This window comes from Serinus canaria, chromosome 5, assembly GCF_022539315.1.
Source record: "Serinus canaria isolate serCan28SL12 chromosome 5, serCan2020, whole genome shotgun sequence".
NCBI lineage: Eukaryota > Metazoa > Chordata > Aves > Passeriformes > Fringillidae > Serinus > Serinus canaria.
The window spans coordinates 30873072-30892459 of NC_066319.1; the positions used below are offsets into that span (position 1 = coordinate 30873072).

A 19388-nucleotide genomic window follows, 5' to 3' on the forward strand; every position below is an offset into this window, starting at 1 on the left:
TATTGTAGGTGAGTGTCCCTAATAAAGAATGGAAAAGATTAAGGAAATGTGAATATGTTGTAGCTGTACTATTCAAAACAGTAACTCAGCGATTAAGTAACAAAGGGGAAAAGTGGCACTTGGTCAATATAATTTTGAAGAGTATCTAAGGATAATTTGGGAAGGAAGTGAAGAAGACAAATAGCTATGCTCTTTCTAAGAGATTAACAAGAAAGCTCAAATGAGACGTACTGTAAAGTGACATATTGGGAAGAGAACTGGGAGGAATGCTGCAAAATAAAGAAGAATGGAAATCTAATAATGCATGATACCTACATGATAGGGATCAGCAGTTGGCCCAAAGAAAGGTAAGCTGAAGATCTGATGTTTCTGTTACTGTAAAATATTCTAAGTACTGACAAAGATGAAGAATTTTAATTTTTTTTCTTCTGTGTAACCAGAATTGAATAGGAAGAAGGCTCTAAGCTCTAGCTCCTGTGGCTTCCTAAGGGTAATAAGTACAGTTTTAGAAAGTCTTAATAGAAGCCCTGACTTTTAATGCACTTTGAGTTTTGTTTTGTAAAAGGGTTGTGAGCTCAACAATTCTTGTTGAGTGCTTGGACAGGTGTACTTAACGTGCCAGGGCTGATTGCACTTACAGTGAATAGTGGTTGAGTAATTGAAGCGGGATACAAGAGGTCACCGTTGCACTTTCTCCATTGTGTACTTTCATCCAAACCACTCTGGCTTCCAGGGAAGTGCAGAAGGATGACCCCAGGGGAAATTACTTGTTCAGAACAACGTTTACTTCATTTAAACACCTTCATTCCTGAACCACGTGCATCTGTAACCACGTGCATCTGTAAGAAAAGTCAAACAAAAAGCCCGCTTTCCTAAATTTTCTCAATACCATACTGTCCCCAACCCTGTATGTAAAATTAGTGTACTAAAGTATTTTTTGTTCTGTTAGACTGCAGATTGTGTTCATTTGTGCTATGCACTTTGCTTTCCTTTAGAAGAAAAATGCATTGCATGGCAGATGACCACAAATTGTGCAAGTTCCTCTGCAGGGGAGCTTGGCCCTTTCACTGTTTGAGTGAGTGTCATATGTTTGAGTGCTTAAGTGTTTAGGTGGAATATTGCGCACATTTGTTTTTGTTCTTCTGATATGCAAAATAGTCTGAAGGTTTCCTGGGTTTGTTCAGCTGGGTTTTTGCATGCTTTGCACACTTAGAAAATTTTAATGAAATGTGCAAATGGTGATGCATTACTGTCTGGAACTGAGGCACAGCGGATGGATGCTATACCTCATGTGGTATCATGTTGTGTTAGAACGCTGAGCAATAACGTGTAGATAGCTTAATCTATTTAAAGGCCTATGTTTTTCTCCTTATGTGAGTAATGCTTTCTAAAGGTTACATCTGAGTTGGCTTCTAGAATTTGTTTCAGCTTGTATCTTCTGTTATTTGACAATGTGGCAAGAGGGTAGTTCATTTCGTTACACATTGGACAGATTTCCTCTGTACTGATTAAGACTCATTTTCAGTCAGGTGGGGTGACGATGTTGGTAGCACATGGTGTAGCTGAATAGACAGCTAAGAGAAAGTCGATTAAGGTGTATGTTTCTGAGTTTCTCAGCTTGTTACTTGGTAGCTGTCTTGAGACATGGTAGAAGCAAACTATTTTCTGAAGTTTCACTGATAACTTTTTAATGTATTTGAAAATTTTAACGCATCTTTAAATTAATTGAATGTTGACTATTCAATTGTGATTATTTTCTGTTTTGTTTTGTAGCTTTGTGGTGCATCATGTAAGATTTTCCATTAAATATTTATTGTAAATGGAAGCAGGTTTTTATTTGAAGTTTACTTAACAGTAAGCTTCAGGACAGTACTTGGGGAACCAGGTTGTACACCTGCTGTTAATACTCATGAGAATTTTTGGTTTATTTCTTGAAGTTAACTATTTCACTTCTAAGAAGGGAAATTTCCTTGAGGTGCACAGTATAGCATATACATCAAATAACAGAAAGTGAAAAAGAATTTAGTCTGGTTTAAGAGAAAACATTTGTATCCATACTAGTTAACTGGAAGCTGGTTGAACTATGGAAGTGATACTCCTGAGATTTTTGTGTTTACAGCTGAAAGAAGTGAATTCTTCAAACAAGTCTATAAGTAGTAATTGTCTATAATGTCATAGTTGCTTAAGATGATTCTGATCTTTTCTTAAAGAGTACAAAATACAATAAAGTACAAAACTGGTCTATCTTATAGCACTGTTTTTGCTTTGACCTGTGAATTGTATCAGCTCCAAGTTATTTTGGGCACTGCATTTCACTAGGTTTGCTGGATTATAGCAAATCATTAATCTCATGGAGAAGGATAGAGAAGAAATAAGTTGGGTTTGTGGTTTTTTTGTTTTGTTTTTGTTTTTTGGTGTAAGTGGATTTGTCCTTTGTTGTTTGGAAATTATAGCTCTGCCTCAGTTTACAGTAATGTAATTGTCACTTCATCCACTTGCTCATTTAACTGCAACAACCATTTGAATTTATGTGATGAATACAAAGAAAATAGAATTTACCTGAAAATTGCACAGAACCAGTGAGAATGCACAGAATATTTTCCTATTTGTCATCTGTTTGACACCTGAGAGTGCATCTGTGTAATTGTGACAGATTTAGTCTATTGCCTGTTGAGTGTTCCTCCCTCCAGGAAGCAAATATTTCTTTTTGTGAAGCAACAGTCATTTCAGCTAAAACCCAAGCTCTGGGAGAGCTGCATATATAGAGAATTCGAGACAGGGGAGAGTTTTCCACAGCTCTTGAGTACTATTTTGCTTGTATCTTAAGTTGACTCTGCAATGAATTCTCCTTTTGACCGTAGGACTTTTTAAGAGGTTAAGGTTAGTAGGTTGACTGCTAGCAGTAAATTTAATTTTTTCATGTCTATTTCCATAAAATTGCTTTCATGAAGGAAATTAAATTTGATTAATTTTTCCATATTACTTGACTCTATAGTTGGTTATAATGAAAGTTCTTACATAAACCACCATTTTCAAAACATTTTTCTGCAGAATGTATATTTTCCTATTCCACTCTACAAACGTTGTTTTTTTCAGTTAAAACCTGTGTCGCTGCAACACTTGGACAGAGACACTTGGTTTCAATTCTTAGTTCCACTCCCTATGCATTGCTCTCAGTTTTAGGAAGAAAGCTAGTTATTATGAATTTTCAGAATAGGAGGGAAAGTAGTGCAATTTGTATCAGTGTCAGTGATTGATCCTGTGTAGGAGCTGAAGCTTTACTCAGTGCTTTTAGTTATGTTCTTGATAAATTACATACAGTTCACAGAGATAGTACCAGCTAAAATGTATGTGGGGATCCAGATGGATTTGTGTTTCTGGGTTTTATTTCTGTGGTTGGTATTGTTTGCATGAATGATTGTTTAAATACAGAAAAAAATGCGGTTAAGTTGCAATGGCTTAACTGTCCATTTGAATGTCACAGGTAGAGGAGGATGATGATACTGAATCACGACATGAAGAAGAGAAGGAAGAAGTGAAAAGCTATTCAAGAAGAAAGGTATTTTCTAACTGGAGCCGCTATGAGGATACAGAAAAAGAGGGACAGAATGAAGCTGGGGAGTCACAGAGAGGAACAGACTTCAGTGTTTTGCTTAGCTCAGCAGGTAAGCCTTTTTCAATATGTAGGGTTTTTTAGTTTTGCATTTTGAGACATGACTACTTTTCTGGCAGTTGCACTTGATGATGAAACTCCACTCTAGAATACCATTCCTATCTGCCTCAGTAAGTCTGCCATTTATGTATTTTAGAGTGTTGAAAGTCTCCATGGGTGCAGCCTCATAGCAAACAGGCTGCATGGAGCTGTGACAGATGGGAAGTAAGAGAGGGCTGCTGGCTAGTGCCTTTATAGCCTTCTGGTGAAAAGATGGGTCTGAGTGTGTGCAGCATCCCGTAACACTGAGCTTGTTCTTGCTGATCTTGGTTATTGGGTTGCTTCCCAGGAAACAAAAAAAAGGTTGCTGGTATGACTAAACACAACAAACAGGCAGCTGCTTGCTCTTGTTTGTTTCAACAGAGATTTGTGATCAGCACTTTAGAGATGTGTGTGTGAATAGCAGGTGTTGCGCTCCTTGAAAATAACGACCAGTTCTTTTCCTCTGTTTAGAGGAAATAATAAAGGAGGAGGTGGAGGGACAGTCTGTACTAGATGCTGGGGTTATTCAGGCATACATTAATAGTATAGGGTTGTTACACTAAAAACAGTCACTAAAAGTATTTTAGAAACTCTTGATCTGCCATTGTGTTGGAATATTATTCAGTAAAAAGCTGCAATGTATTATGGCAGTTTTTGTAGTACCTTGGAAATTCTGCAATCTCTCAAATCTAAATAATTGGATTTTTCACTCACAGCTTGGTAGGGTAAGTTAGAAGTTAGCTACAGTAAAGAAGCAAAGAACAGAGATTTGTTTCTTTGTGCAAGAATCAATTTCTGAATTTCTGTTTCACATGAACATTGTAAAGTTGGGCCTAAGCTGTCAGGTTTTAATCACAGGATCATGAAATGTGTAGTAACTTCTCTGAATCTTATGTTGCACAGCAAACAATGCTGGAATCAAGGCATGTAGTATGGATCTCAGAAATGTATATTTACCAGAATCTGGGGAGCAAAGTAGATGTAGTAATTCAAAACTTTTTAAAGCAAGAGAGCTGTCCTGAGCTGCCATGTCTCCATGGTTCAGCTTTATAATAACTTCAATAACTTAATAGTTAGCCTGCAGAATATCTTTAAAGTGTTCTGAAGAATAGTGCTTTTGAACTGAGAATATAACAAAATATGATTTAGCTCTACAAATTTGTATTTTTCATGAGTTATACTTCAACACATGTATTACCTCCCCATTTATTTTACTCTTTAGATTCTCTTAATGCCTCAAATGATAGTATTGGAAGGTAGTGTTCATATATTCATCCTATTTCTTAATACTAAATCTTTGATGTAGAGAGTGCTTTATTTTAGGAGATATTGTTACTGTTGTCTATAGTGAAATAAATTGATAAGAAACTGCAGTGGAATAAAGTACTTTGTTTTGGAGGAAGAAAAAAGTACCTTCTAAACAATAATGCAGATTTCTTGGAGTGACATAAAAAAGCAATTTGTGTCAGCAATGTTCTTTAGCTTCTTTGGTTGCTGTGTGAAAACTGGGAATACAGTCATTTATTTGTAGTGGTCTGAGAAGAAGCTCACACATTTGCTTTATTTGATAATTGCTGTTGTTAGGATATTGTGTTCAGCATTCTGAAGATACAGAATGAATTCAATTTAGTTGCAACAAGCAGTTAGGGAGTGCAGGAGAGGGAATGGAGTTAAATTTCCAATTTTTCATTAATACCAAACCTTTAAAAACTCTTAAGATCTTAATATTAATACAGCCAGTTAAGAATTCTTTAGCAAAAGCTCAGATTAAAAACCTGTTCTCCTATGTAATGGTTGGGTTCTGTAGTACTGAATGCAAGGTCCTAAAGAGAGTGACATCCTTCAAGATAAAACTTGTCTTATCCCAGAAAATATTCTGTTAATTGAATGAGATAGCATAGAAAAAATCATTTGGGATAATGTAATAAAAGCAGAATTAATGCTGGTGACAAAGTTAAATGGAGGAATTGTTGATGTCTGAGGAATTAAGTTCTTGGTACTTATTTGTTCAATATCATTTATAAGTGCATATGTGTGTAATTCTTTACTTAAAATCAACCTAAAAATAGAAAATGAAATATTATGTGATCTGGGTGTCATGTTGATAATTACCATTAGAGATTTTAAATCTAATACATAAATATTACTGTTGCTTGAATTAAGAAAGGAGCAAAATCATGCATTATTGTGCTACATTTTTATTGTTAGCAGAGGAAAGTGGAAAATGGAAGTCTGGGGAGAAAAGAGTTTGTAGATACTTGCAGAGAATGTAAAGTTTAGGATGTTTTATGTTATGTCTTTCAATAGATCCTAAAGACAAACACTGTGTTTTTAGGTTTTTACTTATAGTTTCAGCTTTCTCTGCTTCATGCCAATATCTAGTGTGGCACTGACTCTTTCTTTTCATTCTGATATTTAGACCCAACTAGTCCCAGACTGTCTCCTGACTGCATGTTCTTTCTCTGCTTAGCCCTTGCCTGCCTACTAATTATTCTCACTCTTCCTTCTCTTGTTTTTTCTGTTTGTTGATTTCTGTTGGTGGATCTTTTTTCACTCTTTTGTTGTGAGCCAGCTCCCTCCCATATATATTTATTAAAATCCAATTCTTTCAAATTCTGTCAGATGCAGAATATCTGTCCCTCACTCTTACCAGTTCTGGTGATCCCCAAGTCTTAGTTGTTCTGCTTGGCATTGCTCATTTGGTTTCATTAACTACCACATCCTTTTATGTTCCTCTTATTTTCTTTCCTTCTCTAGTCAATCCCAGTTTATTCTTTCAAGCTTCAGTTCTGGTCTCCATTATAAACTCCATCTTTTCTCCACATTCTCTGTCAGTATCCCCAAATTCCTACCCAAGTTACTCAACAATATAAAGTGGCTGACCATTGTTTTCAGCTGTGTTAGGGATATCACCATAGGTGGGGCTGCAGAAATATGCAGGGTGCCAATTTGTGATCAGTGTTCTACCTAAGGCCTGTTAAATGCAGACTTCTACAGTGGAAAATCTGACTCTCACTCAAAGCTGTAAGTAGGAATTCAGTTGCCTTGCACAGTGGGATGACATGCAGAAGACCACTGAGGAGGTAGATGCGGTGACTGGTTGTTAAGCTTCAGCAGATCTTGTAAAAATTAGGCACAAACTCAGATTTCTAGAAACTTGTAGCTTGGCCAAGTCAGGTCAGATTTTTCACAAAATGCACAGGGCGTACCTCTTTCATGCAAAATCATTGTGCAGTCTGATTGCAAGTTACTGGTTCAGGGCGGGAAAGTGGTTACAGTTTCTCAAGTGCTTTCACACAAGTCATTCTCTGGGTTCCTTTACAAGGTGATGGTAAGGGGAGGATAAGGAAAAGCCACCTGAAGCAGACAATATGCCATGAAAATTTCATACTGAATACTTCAAAAGGCAGCTGAAAATAGTCGTAAGAACTGCCAGGTGCCTTTGATAACAGCTGATGTCACTGGCCTGATGGAGCTTCTTTGTTAGGGCTTATTATATTTCTTTGTAAAATAGGTATCCTGGGTTCAGCTTAAGTTGTTAGGTATGTTTCTTTTTTTCAGCATTTTAAAATACATTTATTTTTAATTAACCTGAATATAGCAAACTTTTCTGTGCTGCTTTTGTCTAGTTGATATAAAATACAAGCCCCATGTGAAGCCTTCAGGGAATGGGTCTTGAATCAATTTAGTAAAAATGCTGCTGAAGCATAAAGAGCAAGAGAAGTGGAAGTGATAGGATAACCTTACTTTGCGAGCAGAATCTTGCCATGTTTGAAGAGCTGCCCTCATTATTTGAAAGATGAGGGTTAAGTGACCTACAGTAGACTTAAGTTGTTCATCAGATTTTTGGCTGTGAATAAATTCTTTAAAAATACATATTTAAAATATCATTATAGAACTGATCAGTATGTATCCAGGCACTTGATTACTTTTCTTTAAATGTGGTAGGCATTAGCAGTAAATCAGCCAAAAATTGCCAACATACATTCCCTCAATAACAATACTTGGATTGCAAGATGATGATTATTATATTTGGACATGAATTTTTTCACATTTGGTTTTTTAGGCCATTTGAACTGCACAGCATTTCTCCATCTTAGTCTTAAAGATTAAGATGGAGAAATGCTGTGCAGTTCAAATAAAACTAGGAGAATGGTTTTGATATTGTAATAATACATATGATTTATAATAATGATATATATAATTTCTATAGGTACCTAGCAGTTAAATACAATAAAAATGTAGAATAAAAATCAAAACAGTCACTGGAGCATAATAGTAATGAACATAAGAATTGTGAGGTAACAGTTATATTCCCTTCCCAAAACACTTGATCTGTTTTTTAACCTCTTTCTTTTGGGTCTTTGTTTAATTTTGACATGTCTTTTGAAATACGTTGCTGCATTTTTGTCTTTTGCATGGTCAGTACATGCTTGAGAATTTGAAGTGCACAAAAGACCTTTGGCCATCTTGAAAAACCTGAACAGATAAACTTGTGGAGCAAGGCTTGCATTAAAAGTAGGTTTTACTTTTCTATCTCAAGTAGAGAGTTTTCCAAGGTTTTTTTTGAAAAAAGAAAAATTGAGTGAAGAGTAAATCAGTTTTATTTTTATTTTATGGTAATTCTGCTCAAGCAAAAAAATTAGCAGTAACAGGGCATAATTCAAGTACTAAAAGAAGAATCCTTTGAGTTTTAAAATTATAGAGAATAGCTGAAAATTGGTTTTCTTAACAGAAATGCCTAACTCTCTCATTGGTGATTTGGATTACTGTATATATCAGGGTCCCATTTTTCAGTGGTACTTGCTTGACAACTCAGCTACTTCTTGGCCAGAAATTGGCCAAGAAGTTCAACTGATGTAAAAGTTTCATGTTCTTACTGTTCCCCAAGTGACATGACCCCTCTGTGGAACACAGAAGTATTGGTTACTTCTTATCACTTATCATCAGCTTTGATACAGGTGCCAGGTTACTGATTTCGAAAGGTGATTGCACTGGTGCACTAAGGGTTGGTAACAGGTCACTTAAATATTGCTAGTTTGTGGGGCCCTGACATAAATAGGTAGGGCATGTACTTTACTTGTATCTTTCTTTATGTTCTCTGTTTTTCACTACCTCGTTCCCTAAACATTCTCTTGAGTTTCCATGACATGCTCTCCTATCCTGCTTTTCCTTCTAGTCTCATTTCAGCACATCAGAACTTTCATTTCCTTTTTGATGGCCCTCTGGTAGATAACATTTCCCATCTGTGGAGGGTTCATATCCAAGTGGTCTCATTTCCACTTGCACATGCTTTATTTGAAACAGGACTGTCTGCAGCTTTGGACTTGTTACTAGACCTAAGAGATACTTCTTCTGGCTTATGTACCTGTAGGTGTCTGAAATCCACAAAAAAATGGTCTCTCCTGTACTCCTTTTCTTGTCCTAAACAAACAGAAAAAAAAAACTTTCCACAATAAAGATTTGCATTGAAATCACAGGACTTGGCATCAGTGAAAGCTGGCTCTCCATCTGCTCAGTGCTTCTTCCTAAACTGTTCCTAACATTACAGAAATTCATCTTCTTTTTTTTTTCTAATCAGACAAGCCAAGCTGTCTTTTTTCTTTTTTTTTTTTGTCTGAACTAAAAATAAGACATGCCAGATTTTAAGTATTAATTACATTTTCTTGATAAATGTGTTTTCCTGTAGTAGGTAGTCTGTGCTCATTATATATGCTTTCATATCTGTGCCTTTATCCCTCCTAAGTTTTATGTAAAATATAACCAAAACTAAGATTGAAGTGTGGAAGTGTAATGCGACTCCATGATTTGAATATAAATGTAGGATAACATGTCTTCATTTTAACATTCTGATGTCTTAGAACTATGTGGCTTTAAGTATCAGTGGTAGTACTGTATAATTACTGGTAAGTAATAAAAAAAAATCTGAAGAGTTTCAGTATTTCAGAGAAATTTGGATGCTTTATGATTTAGAATTGAATAGAGTAAGATTCACAGACTAAAGGGGTTAAATTTTGTTCCCATTAAAATCAGTGTGGTAAGCTTTTCCCCATTCTTTTAACTTTTCACATCTTGAGTGCAGTCATTTGTTTGTGAAGTTCCAGATTTCTGGATTTAAAAAGTTTTCTGGCCAATATCCTTCTCTAACACTGGGTCCTTAATCTTTTGCTGCTACTTTATATTGGTGGTAATTCTGCTGAATTGTGAAGTGTGGTTTGGTTATGAAATCACAAAACAGTATTTTTAAATGTGGAGCAATTTGTCCTTATTCCTGTCTTGCTGTTCTCATGTACCCTACTTGAATAAAGATAGATAAAAATGTCTATTCACCTGATTGTTTCTCTAGTTTAATAATTTCCTTTGTTTTTACAAAGCCCTAAAACTGTTCTTCTTGACTAGGCCTCACCTTGGTCATCTGTGTTTCTGCCACATCGTCTCTGACATTTCTGCCACTGAAATCCCCATACCAAAACTGAATTACTCTGACTCTGGTATTCAGATTGTACATTTCTTATTCTGGTATTCATTTCCAAAGTTCAGTGTGTTATTGCCATGACATTCTTGTTCACTTTTATCCTACTTTTAATGCTTTTTATTTATTTTGTTCCATTCCGTACTTTGAGGGTTTTTTTAACTTTTTTTTTTAATTTTCATTATTGCTGCATATGACTTTTGATTGATCTGATTTTTTTTCTTTTGGTTTCCTTTTACACTTTTAATTCTGTTAAATTCCGATCACTGTTAAATCACCTGAATTAGATTGTAGACTTTTTAAAGTAGAGACCTTTTTTTTCTTATTGATAAAGTACTGTTTCTTTTCCAATAATGACATAATTTGATATCACTTCTTTGGTAATGCTAAAATATGTTGATTGATTTGGAGGAGCTGTGTTTGTTTTAATCGTAATATTTTTTGTTCCATCTCTCAGCAGTTTACATTAGAGAGAGAAACAAAATAGAAACAGTTATTCTACAAAGTTTTCTAAAGCTAGAAGGTTTTGTGTATGATAAAAATGATAAGACTATCAGATGTAGCAAATTATTTTAATTGTAGAAACCAGACTGCATTTGCTGTTCTGTTTCTCATAAGTGTGCATTTATTCCTAATATCTGTTAACAAACAAAATAACCGTGCTAGGAATGTTTCCTTTTTCATTGATTCGTGTTCTAAAGAAGTGTTGTGATCAGCCTGCATGTGAACCACCATCAGAAGAGATGCTGAAACCTATTCTAGCAATAGTGTCAGAAATTTATTTGCAAGGAACATTGCTGTTTCTAAGCATCAGTTTTGGCATCAAAGAAGGGCTGTGAAGTAGATAGTGCTCTAATGGATATGCCTGTTTCTTCCTTAACCTCATTTACAGCTCCTCCTTTCTTCTTATTCCATGTGTAGTCCTGAAATTTCTCTTCAAATCTGGTCTTGATGGCTTGGAGTCTCCTTGTCCTGCTCTTCTTTTAATGTTTTTGGTTTTAGTGTGCTTTAGTCACACCTATTAATTTTGAGGTTCTTTTCCTTGGTCTCATCCTATTGCTTAAGAATTCCTGGTTCCTACATCCAACTTCTAGTCTTGGCTTTCTCTTTACCCTTCCCCTGCCTCATATTTTTGTCCAAATCACTTGTTAGTTCCTCATCTGTTCTAGGTTCTCTTGCCTATTTATTGTTCAGTCTCAGCTCATCAGGGAAGTGGCATCTTCAGCATTTCTGGGTGTTGTACAGGAAAATGATTCTTCCTAGCACTTCCAAGGCTTTTTTTTTTTTTTTTCGGAAACAGCTTATTTTTTGTCTAGATTTGAGTAATTTTCCTAAAGAATGTCAAAGATATATAGAGCCTTGCCAAAGCTTGTTTTAAAACAAGAGTTGTATTAACTGTCTATTCCAGCCTCAAGGGAATTCCTTGTATTCCTTTGTTGTCCTTTCTTGCAAACCAATCCCTTGTGTGTGTAAAATTGTGAACTAAAAACTCTTTTAATAAAAGTCATGTTTGATGGTAAGAATGGGGTGCAAGTGGGGAAGAATTATATTTTCTTTTATTCTGACTAATTTTCAACCTTTACTGGAATGTGAATCAGATGACCTTCCTTTGACAGTACACTTTCATTGTCTGAGTTTACAAAGCATGGATTATAAAAGTGATCTCTTCACTTTTTTTTTATACTGTTGACTGTAAACAGGCTGTGATAATATGGGTTTCTTTTACTGAATCTATGCATGTGCTTCAATATACAGAAAATGTGTCACTGAAAATTGTGTATCACCTTGCTATAAAATAAAAGGGGGCAAGGTGGAAGAACTATTTCAAGATGGGAATGGTTTAAAATCATGATATAATTCTATTGATTTTTGTGTCATAAATGTTAGTGGCCATAATTGTGGATATTTATAGCAATGAAATTTTCATTCAAGACACTTGGTTAACCTTCTGCTGGGGAAATGCTGGCAGAACGGAAGTTTTGGAAAGCCAAGTGTTATAAATTGACAGTTCACTGGTAACAGGAGGTAATCTGAGTTAGTTTTTTTTTTTTAGAAATAAAGTGTTAGGGATGTAAGAGTAACAGTTCCAGACAGCAAGTCTATACAATTTGTATTATTCAGGTAAAGATACTCTCTTTGCTGTGTTCATTGTAACCTTTCCGATGCCCAAGGAAATACACTGAAAACAGCACTTCCCTGACTTCCTTACAATGGAGCCCTGTTAGTTTGGTTTTTTTCCTTCTAAGTGTGTTTAATGTTTCAAAAGTTGTTAGATGATAGAATTTGGCATGACAGAATTTGAAATTGCTTTATATTTTGTTTCTGCCCTTGGTAATAAACTAAGATCATCTCCCCTCTTCTGAAGAAAAAAGTTTGAAAGCCACTTCAGTGATTTTATGGATTTTGGCCCATCACCAGCTATGGATCTCATTGCCTGATTTGACTACATGAATGGTGCAAAAGAGCTGGCAGGAACATGAAGTGGAACAGCTGGTGAGAAGGGAAAGATCTTGCAGAATCAGTAAAATTCTTGAATTGCTATTGATAATAGTAAGGGTGGTAGCATTCATGTGTATTGGGTTAAGTTGGATTATATCCAGATGCCTACTTCTGATTCATCTTAATGTACATTTGCAGTTAGAATATTGACAACAAGTAAATTTTCTAATGCAAATATGAGTCTACAGCCTTTCTTGCTTTAAATTTTCCTTTGTGTAACTCCACATGGTTCTGTCTGCCCCTTCTTTTGTGTTTCTTTTTTTATTCATTTCATAATGCCTTATTAGTTATTTCCTTACTCTTAGTTTTATAGATCCTGTTTCTGTCTCACAGACAATTTTATTTCTCTGAGTTGTATTTGATTATGAAAAAAGGAGAAGGAGGAAGAGTAAGAAGGAGGAGTAGAAATCTCCAGGAAGAATAATCTAGCCTCTTAGAGGAAAATTGCCTACAAATATGATATGACTAAATTAACTTGTAGAAATGTGATCTGAAAGCATCAGATCTCATACCTTTACCTTACAAGCACAGTTTAGCTTGTCAAAAAAAATTGGTCTGTATAAATATCTCTCTGTAAGGTAACATTTAACTAGAGACAAAGCATTTTAAAGTGTCTAAAATGATTGATTTGGTCATGTTATCTTTTTGTTTAAAAAAACCCAACTCAACAACAAAAACCCCCCTAGTGATTATTTGTGTTTAGTGCCTGTGCTTCAGAATAGTTTATCTGTTTCAGTGCATGTGAACCTTCTTTTGTATGCTCATTCATTAATAGAAGAGTCTTTTGTCCTTTTGGGGTTTCTATTTGCAATTTTTCCTTCTTTAATGTATTTTAACATACTACCATTTTCTACTGCTGCAGTGACTATATGAACCTGAGGAAGTGAACTGTAGAACCCATTTGGGAAGCAAAATAGGGAGTATGAATTAATGACCTGTTTTTACAAACTTGCTCAATAGGGGAAAAGAACCTTTATGGTCCAAATTTTAGCATGAATTAAAAAAACCAACTCTGTTCTGACAGCTGGTCACAACTAAACTTAGAAATTAATCAATTTTCTCATCTCCTTACAAGATGTTTTTAAAACATATATAATTTAATTGTTAATGAAATAATATTTGCCATTATTTGCTTTTAGATGTTAGAGATAAAATACTTCCAAGAAACATCAAGTATAGTTCCTTCATTTTTTAACTTGCAAAACATGTGAAATAGGAAACATAATTAAAAAAAAAACATTTCAGTAAAATTTAGGTGAAATCTGAGGAAGGGAAACTTGTTGTTTCTTTCTGCTCAAATTCCTTACTGACTTGAAAGATATTATGAAAGGTTCTCTCAAATCTTACATGAAAGGCTAACCCCAGCATAGCCAGTAAAATTCCTAGATTACGAAGCCAAGGAAACCCTTTGTGATTGGGTGAACTTTTCTGAATAACATGAGCAGTCTTCAAAGCAAGTTGTGAACTAGTTAATGTTTGACTTAAGGCAGATCTCTTAGTACAGCTACTGTCAAAAGCTCTTGTCAGTCTTGATTTAAACATGTCTGCTTTGACTTCGACATGGCTTTTGATGTGTCTCCCATAGCATCCTTAGAGTTAAGCTCAGGAAATGCAAACTGCATCAGTGAGTGGAGAGGTGGATTGAGAGCTGGCAGGATGGCAGACCTTGGAGGGTTGTGATCAGTGCCACAGAGTCTAGTTAGTGGGCTGGAATTGCATCCCAGGGCTTGGTACTGGGTCTTCTCAAACTTACTGATCACTGACCTGCATGGAGGAACAGAATACCAAACTGTGGGGAGTGGCCAGTACCCCAGAGTGCTGTGCTGCCATCCAGCACAACCTACACAGGCTTGAGAGTTGGGCAGAGGGAACCCAATGAAATTCAACCAAGTGTAAGATCCTGCACCAGGGGAAGAATAACCCCATGGACCAGCACAGGCTGAGGGACCCCTGGGAGTCCTGGTGGACAACAAACTGTCCCTGAGCCAGCAGTGTGTCCTTGTGGCCACGAAGGCCAATGGGATCCTGGGCTGCATTAGGAAGAGCGTGGCCAGCAGGTCGAAGGAGGTGATCCTGCCCCTCCACTCAGCCCTGGTGAGCCTCACGTGGAGTGCTGTGTTCAATTCTGGGCTCCTCAGGACAAGAGAGACAGGGAGTTACCAGAGCAGGTCCAGTGAAGGGGCAGCAAGACAGCATCTCTTATGAGAAAAGGCTTAAGGGAGCTGGGCCTGTTTAGCCTGCAAAAGAGATGACTGAGAGGGGACCTCATCAGTGCATATGAAAAATCTGAAGAACAAGTGACAAGAGGATGAGACCAGACTCCTCAGGTGGCCAGTGACAAGACAAGGGGCAACAGGTATAAACTGAAACACAGAAGTTTTATTTGAATATGAGAAAAAACTATTCAAGGGTGCCAGGACACTGGAACTGTTGCCTAGAGAGACTGTAGAGTCTCCCTTCTCTGGAGATATTTGAAATGTGCCTCGCCAGTTCCTGTGCAACCCGTTTTGGGTGAATCTTGTTTAGCAGGAAGGTTGCACTAGGTGATCTCCAGAGATCCTTTCCAACCCCAACCATGCTGTGATTTTATGAATTTCAGTGGTGGAGAATCACCTAAAGCTCTGATGTGTTGTTACATTCACTTTTAAAAGTGTGTATCTTATTTTTCCTCTAATTCTGTGTAGCCTGAAGATTGCAGAGAATTGCAGGAAAAAACCCACAAAAATGACAGACTAAATTCTCTGCAGGTGAAGATTAAGTGAAGTACAGTATATGCATGTAAATAGTCCCTATACATTTAAAGTCATCTGAGATGATTGTTATTCCTCCTTAGCTGAAAGCAAGTGAACTGCAGAAACTGGGAAAAGAATAGAGAAGAAAATAGAAAATACATCATGGTGTCACCATATAAGTCAGTGACACAGGCACATCGTGTAGCTTTTTGTGCTTTGGATCCCAGAAGCTCCACAAGGAAACAGTAATATTGAGAAGATACAGCAAAGGCCAGCAGGGCAACCAACAGTATGGAAGAATTTGCATATAAGGCATGGGTAAGAATGGTATGAGTAGAGTAAAATAAGAGTTTTTCAAGTGCAAAGACAGATGAGAATGGTATGCCATAGCCCACTGTGAAATCACAGAATGATTAATATGATAAATAAGAAATTATTGTTGTCTCTGCTAGTGGAAGAAGTAGGGAATATTGAATGGAGCTATCTGGCAGCAAATTCAAAGCAAAGGTATTTTTTTGATGTAACTCATAATTAACTATGGAAATTTGTCACAGGAAACTGAAAGAAACTGAAAAGTTTTTTCTGGTTCAAAAAGAACTGGAAAAATACTTTGAGGGTTATCTTATAAATAAGGCATTATCTCAGGCTCAAAAAATCCCTGAACTGCAAATAGCTGTAGGCAGGCAGAATAATTCTGAGGAAGTATCCCTGTGTGTGTGCCCTGTTTTCAGTCATCCCTAGACTCATGCTCTTGGTTATTGTTGTGCAGAATTTGGGGCTGTAGGGAGCTTCTGGTGACCTTTCCCAAGTGATGTGCTTCTTTCTTCCCTGTTTGCAAGCTGCAGAATCATTAAATTAATATTTAAAGTTTGAGATGGTGTCAGTCTGAAAGGAAGGTATTGAGGTCTCATAAAGAATTCACTTTTCTGTAATTTTAGGATTTTTAGCATGTTTGCTGGGTTCAGCACTGGTTGGTATAAAAGTATGTAGCAGAGGAATAGCAAGCTGAATTCCTTGTCTTGAGGCAGGCTATACAAATGGGTATTTTTAATGTCTCATAGTGTCAGGAATATTGAAGAACACTAAGGAATGTCTTTCTAGAAGTGGAAAAAAAAATGCTATCAAAGGGAACTATTTAGGTAACTGTAGATCCATGAATTTTATGGATCAAATTTCAGTTCTGGAAAAGAAAAATGGAAAAGCTAACAGGTTTGGTTAATTGAGATTTAAAGTGTGGAGGCAGCCCTTGCAGGACCTAAAAGTTGGTCCAGGACCAGGTATCACAAACAAAGAGGAATGAGTTGAGCAGATGTCTGTTGAGGCTGTTGGGCTGCAGGTTGAGTTGCCAGGAACATAACGTTGCATCTGCTGTAACAAAGCTTCCTTTTATGCAGATGCTGCTCTATATATGACCCTTCCCAAAGCAGTTTATATCTGCCAGTTTTAAATGTCTGTAAAAAATATAAATATATATCTGCCAGTATATAAATGTATGTAAGCCCTCGTGCTTCTGTTTTAAATCAGAGTTTGTATCTATAGAGGCCCAAATGTCTGCTCTCTGCATTGTCACCTGTAGCTATATGCTGGTTTTGTGTGATCTGGCTCTGCTTATTTATTAAAAAAACCCAAACAAACAAACAAAAAACCTCCCCAAACAAACAATCCCCCAACCAAACCAGCAAAAAAAAAACCCCAAAAACCAACCAAAACCCCCCAACAAACATACAACAAAAAAACTGTCCAACTACAAAAAAACCAAAGCCATCAGCTCTCTATATATGAATATATATGAAAAAAATATGAATGTAGATGAAAATATATATATATATAAATAAAAAAATATATATATACACACATGAGTATAACCAATATCAGTCAGGTTGGCTTTTTGAAATATAGCTCTTTCTACCACCTTGGCAGTACTGGATAAATACTACCCTCATGTATTTATAGTGCAAATGGTTTGAAGTGTTTTAGTGCCTTTTTTCTCATTACAGTAATTTTTGGAGTTAGGATTATTTAATGAAGGCCTTGAGAGAGATGTAAATGGCCATGGTTAATTTTGTGTTCCTTTGTAACTTAAGGTGAAATAGACTTACTGCATCAGTGATTTAACTATAGGAGCATAAATTCTGGATTTCACTCCTTACTTTCTATTAGCTTATATAAGTCCTTTTAATAGGAGGATGGAAGTGTAAATGTACCTTATGTTTTACCTGTAACATAGTGATCTTGATAGATGTGAAAGTGAATGCAGAAGACAGGCCAACAGCTCAGCAATACGTGTACCTCCAAGTCTGTGCTCCTATTTGTGGGTTTCTTTTAGCTGAAAACTGCCCAGAACAGGCAGTTGGCACTTTTGGTTTGTGTCTGATTCGCACAATTTTTGAGAGACTTATTAAACCATATCTTGCCACTTTAATATTTGTTACTTGTTGAATTAATTGGGAAGGGGGTCCCATATGTATGGACCACATGTGCCATTTTGCTAAGCAGATGTGCTCTCTTTGGGCAATTGCCTGTTGTTATTTTGTGATGTGGTTTATTCATTTCACATGTACAAACAACTCAATACAGAGTGGAAATGAAAAGATATCCTTGTCAGATGCTTAGTGATCCTTAAACAACTGATTATGATAAAGGTGGAAAAATAAATATTGACTTACTGTTTTTAGATGATATGATTTTACATAATTGCACATTTTGGAAAGCACTTGGTGACTCTTGGGCACCATGTGTGATTCTTGGGGATGGTCCTGTACAAGGCAAGTAATTGGACTCAATGATCCTTATGGGTTCCTTCCAACTCAGCATATTCTGTGATTCTTTGATATTTATTTCTGGTTTCCTGGAACTAATAATAAACTGTTCATTTATCTGAATTCTTTGAGGATAAGTGAGAGAAATAATACACTTAAAATTAATTTGTCTTGATGACTTAAAAATATTAATGAATACATCTGAAAGAATCCACCTTTTAAAAATATTGGTTGTATCTAGTTCTTCCTACAAGCTTTCTACTTGTTCTTAGCCCTCTCATATTTTCAACAGAGTTTAAAAAGCCTTAAGTGCAGTTCTCAGTTCAGAAGTTTCTAAAACACAAGATTTTGAGTAAGCCTTTTGAGATCTTTGAATAATCACCTGTTTTTTTGTAAATAAGGATGTTGGTTAGCTGGCATATTTACAATTTGGAGTGGTGGGTTTTTTTGGGGTGGTGGTGTTTATTTTGTTTTATTTTTAAGCCATAATAAGCAGTATCTTTTACAAAAGAGAAGGCAAAAAACTCAGAAAACATTGAAGTTAACAAAACTTGCAATGTGAGAACAGTACTTGTCTGAATTCCAGTTCTTATTTTTCTCTCTTTTTTAATGTCCAACTCTGAACCACATCTAGCAGATAAAAAGCTGCCTTCTGAAGTCAGCTGACAGATGCTGTATTGCATTTGCTGCTTGTTGCAAAGATTATTGAGTTATAGTAGGTTTTGATGGTTCAAGGTATGGAATTCATGAGCTGGTTTTATTGAAACTTACAGACATATTTATTTTAGTTTATATTGTACAGAACCTACTTCCTCGCTTATGATTTTTCTCCTGATGTGTTGGACGTGAGACAAATTATTGGTGCATGTTGTATAGGAGCTGTGAGGAGGCAGGAGGAATTCTTACTGGATCAGGGTGATGTGTGAAGTGAGACATGGGGAAAAAAAAATTGAGAGGAAAAAGGACAGAAACTGGGGAAATACAGAGTGCTGGAACCTGTAAGCAACAAAATGGCTGAGTTATGGGTGCACTAGCAAAAATTCCATCAAGTTCTCATTAAATACAGCAAATGGGAAAATGGGAAAGGGTTAGAATAATAGAAATGTCTTCGCCTGTATTAAGCAGAAGACTTAAGTGTGTTTAGAGAAATGACTTTTCCCCCCTGCCATGGCAGTGAAAAGTGTGCCTAGTAGAACAAGTTTCAGATATATAAAGTATGCCACCTTAATATG

The 19388-nt window shown here is 36.2% G+C and overlaps 1 protein-coding gene across 1 annotated transcript in view; it reads left to right on the plus strand.

Annotated features, from left to right (window-relative positions):
* AVEN (apoptosis and caspase activation inhibitor) overlaps positions 1–19388 on the plus strand; it is an 81698-nt gene that overhangs the window by 16179 nt on the left and 46131 nt on the right. Inside the window, exon 2 of the mRNA XM_030240351.2 lies at positions 3485–3665. Within this exon, the coding sequence (XP_030096211.1) occupies positions 3485–3665 (181 nt within the window). The remainder of the gene's footprint in view (positions 1–3484; positions 3666–19388) is intronic.